The sequence below is a fragment of the Henckelia pumila genome, unplaced genomic scaffold (genome assembly GCF_033568475.1).
Source record: "Henckelia pumila isolate YLH828 unplaced genomic scaffold, ASM3356847v2 CTG_525:::fragment_3, whole genome shotgun sequence".
Taxonomy (NCBI): Eukaryota; Viridiplantae; Streptophyta; class Magnoliopsida; order Lamiales; family Gesneriaceae; genus Henckelia; species Henckelia pumila.
Window position 1 is genome coordinate 3,720,213 of NW_027331857.1, and position 4,205 is coordinate 3,724,417.

At 36.3% G+C, this 4,205-nt stretch overlaps 1 protein-coding gene across 1 annotated transcript; it reads right to left on the minus strand.

Moving 5' to 3' along the window:
- Positions 1-266: 266 nt before the first annotated feature.
- On the minus strand, positions 267-3,709 carry LOC140873051 (protein NRT1/ PTR FAMILY 6.2). Its single transcript, XM_073276033.1, has 6 exons — positions 3,557-3,709; positions 3,340-3,445; positions 2,828-3,045; positions 2,127-2,671; positions 1,237-1,583; positions 267-899 (listed from the first exon to the last, which is right to left on the minus strand). Exons 1-6 carry the CDS (start codon positions 3,557-3,559, stop codon positions 373-375), a joined length of 1,746 nt encoding a protein of 581 aa, XP_073132134.1. The 5' UTR covers positions 3,560-3,709; the 3' UTR covers positions 267-372.
- Between the last annotated feature and the right edge of the window lie 496 nt (positions 3,710-4,205).

Below are 4,205 nucleotides of genomic sequence, written 5' to 3' on the forward strand. Positions count from 1 at the left end.
GTTGAATGAAAAACTTTGCATGATCAACCTTTTCCCATTTTACAAAAAAATTATTGGTGATAACATTACATATCGAATTACCGAAAGTTGACTAGATATATTATGGTGATTTTATTCATATTAATATGCATATGTTATTAGAATGTTTGGAAAAAGGTCTGGATTTTGTACTTGAGAAAATATTATTCTATTTTATCCCAATTTTATTTTGTATTTTGAGTTGTGTGTACGTTTACATGCGAATATGACAAATTTGCAACCATGAATGCCCTCAAAACTGATTTCTTTATGTATTGCACACAATAGTACATGGTTCATATTGATTAGTTTAGTTTCCTTACGCAAAACCCAGAAAAACATGATCTCCTTTATTCAACATTTATCATCACAATTGTTCGCTATCTCAATCTGCATAGCAGGTTTAGCTTTCTGAGGTTTGTACCACATAGCACATATTAGATATATCCCAAGATTTATCAACCCCAAAACAGCCAGAAGCCCGTAGAAGCAATCGAGACGACCCTTATTTATATCATCTGCAAGCCATCCTTGGCCACCATTGGCTCCTGTCACCTTTGTCACAACTGTCACCAAGAAACTACTCACAAAAAAACCAAGTGAAAGAGTTGTCAAGAAGAGGCCAGTGCTCATTGTTTTCATTCCTTTGGGAGATTGTGTGATGAAGAAATCCAGCTGCCCTGTATATATGAACGCCTCCCCTGATCCCACTAGAAAAAACTGTGGAATCAGGAGGAATACACTTATAGGAAGATCCGGGGAGGTTCGGTCCCAGTGTGCCTTTACGACTGATAGCCTCTTCATCTCTGTAAGACTTGCAGCCATCATTCCTATTGTGGAGAGAACTAGTCCGATAGCGATTTTTTGTAGGCTGGAGAAACCTGCAACCAATGTGAAATTTTGTATTAATGTTTGATTTTACATTAACTTAAACTGACCAATTTGGGCATGGAGTATTCGGAACTGAAATATAAATGACTAGAGGCACCAATAGTTATGTTATATATTTTATGGTTTTTTTAGAACCTAAATTGATGTCATGTAGCAAACATATAGATTATGAAAAATGCTTATTTGTATAGTACTTTACTTGATTCTTTGAATCCTAAATTCTTGACTGTTAAATTTCGAATCAGAATTTCAACAGACCTTGTAAACCCCTAGAAAAATGCATAAAACGTGAACAAAGTAAAGCTAGTGGTCAAGAAAATAGTATACCTTGTTTCCCTTTCCATTTTTTCCAAAGCGGCATGATGATTCGATCATAAACCGCTAATGTCATCAGAATAGCAGCCACAAAGAAGACAGTGAGTGAGCCTGCTGGAATCTGGAAATGACCAATTGATCGATTCATGGTGGATGCTTGTTGAACTGAGAAGGTGATCATCTGTGCGTAGGTTGTCCAAAATATGATAGTTGTAGCCCATATTGGCAGCAATCTCCCCATCATCTTCACTTCTTCCACCCTCGTTACCGAGCATAGCTTCCATGGATTAACAGGCATCGAACAGTTCATTCCTTTACCAAGATCTTCTTCTGTCACAATGGCTGCCTTGTCCAAACACCTACATGACAAAAGCGGCCTCGACTCTATTAACTAGATTGCATGTTGATAACTATAGCCTATAGGCTAAAGATTCGCGGGCTTATGTTTGATTAAGATTGAGGTTCACAGATGCATGTGTGTGTATGAAACGTTTGTGCATAAAATTCCAGGCTTCATCTCCAATAAAGAATGTCAGAGCGCAAGATTGGTAGATTTTAGGCGCTGTTCATTATAAAGAACGTGACGCGGGTTGAACTATGTATGAGCCTTGGTGCCAAAGTGAGTACAAGTGCATGCATAATTCAAAAGCAGGGGCACTTTTGGTGAGTGCAATTGCCTGGATAATGAAAGTAAAAGTATGTGGGCAAAAGAGTTGGAAGAAAGTAAAAGTTTAGGTAGTATATGCATGGTACTTGATCGTGGACTTGTTTTTGGTTTATTGGGAATGAAAGTTCAAAAAATAGAATTAATTATTGGTAGTGTGAGTGAGATATCGTACATAATTGGGATCAGTAGACTCAAAACAGTTAATTGTGCTATCAAGGATACGACAATCACTCACCGGAACTGATCTGTGTGATGGATTCTTGAACCCTCGGGGGAATCCTCGTACAACATGTCGACTACATGTGGAACATTCATATCTCTTTTCTTTATTGCTGCAGCGACCACTTGAAGAATCTGAACGACAGGACTCCCCATGCTTCTCTTATACCTATATCTCTTAGTCCCCGAAAAGAACAACAAGATTGCTACAGCCATTGAAATGGTACAAATCCCATAAGCCAAGCTTCGACCAACTTCGTCTTGTATGTAAACCAGAACAGTGACTGCTGTCAAAGTGCCAATACTTATGAAGAAAAAGAATCTGTTGAAGAAATAGGCCATCTGGGATTTTTCCTTCTCATCTTTCTCATCGAATTGATCGGTCCCGAATCCAGAAACGCTTGATTTGAGACCTCCAGTGCCTAAGGCTATGATGTATAGGGCAAGATACAGCATTCCCATTTGGAATTCATTGGCTTGCTTACAATTCATGGCATGATCTTCACAAGATGGTGGCCTGAGTTGTGGCAGCCTAGTTGTGATTGCGAGCAGGCCGGTTCCCTGAATTAGATCATATTCCACCATCATCCCATGTTGGAAATTTACTTAAATTTAACAGAAGTCAAGAAACTATATACTCAAGATGTCGAGATTCATTCAACTCCACCACGGTACATAATAAGTCATGCAAAGTATTAGTACATATTTGTAGCTCACCAGCATCTGTATTACGGCGAAGATGGCGATTGTATTGTATCTTCCAAGAAATGAATCAGCAAGAAATCCTCCAAGCAAACACAGGAGAAAACACGTGCCCATGAAATCTGTGACAATGTTGGCCGAAGTAGAGCTCGGCAGATGCATCGTTCCTCCCAAATATGTAATAAGATTCACTGCTATTCCCATTGTTGAAAGCCTCTCGCATATTTCTATAACTGATTAACGCAAATAAATACATGAACATTTTAATTAGAATCAAGATGCCAACTTGGAAGACCGTTTTATTCAAATTGTTTCTACAGTATTATAGTCACTAATAAGGTATTATCCATATATATATCCTCTGAAAGTGTCACATACATGCTATACATGTATGAGATTATAGAGAACATGTATGAATAACAACTTTTTCCAGTGATCAGTTTATTTTGAATAAAATACGAAATAACGGCGAAAAGAGCTTCAAAAAACGTTACAATATTCCATGTTCCTATTAAAAAGTAGCAAACCTAGGATAAGTGCAGCAGGAATCCAGCCCCCAGTTTTGGACTTGTCGGCCGGAAATCCCTTGTAGTCCACTGCATCTGCAACACCCAAACACTGAACTTTTCCCTCCTATAAAATTAAATCAAACTTCAATCAACATTTTGTACGTATGATTAAAACATAGCACTGATCAATTAATTATTGGCATTTATGACCAATATGACTGTAGGAACTAATCACCATTTTGTTTGAATGATCTTTGGTACGAAGAAAGATCTGAAAAGGAAACAATTTGGCACTTGTTTGTATTTCTCTTTACAGCACTGGATTCAATGGCTTAGTTGTGACATTACGTTTTGTGTATGTATCCTATTTATAGGCAAAGGATAAGAATTTAATATGACCCTCCAATACAATGTTGAGTCAGATATAATTTCTTGGTAGGGATTAGGCATATCCCATTTTAGTGATTTGTAGATTTTATTTATTTTAATTTCCAGGAGAGAATAAGGAAAATTGGATTTTATTTTATTTTTTTCAAAAAAAAGTGATGTTGATTTGTGAATTAGTGGGATGTAAGATTGGAAAGAAATTGGAATCTTGAACATGTGACACATATCATACATTGTGATATGTGGTTAATTAACATTAATCATGTGTCTGTGTTGTGAAGTATATATGGCATACTTGGATTTCACCGAGGATCCATGGACAATCAACCCTTTTTTATAATATATTATATTATACTATAAAATATACTATTATATATTACACAGCAATTAATAATATGATCAATATTAAAAAGAATATGGTATCCGCTAATTTTGTTTAATTAGATAATATTTGAATTTATTTCACAAAAAATTTAACTAGTAATTTCTAATTAAAA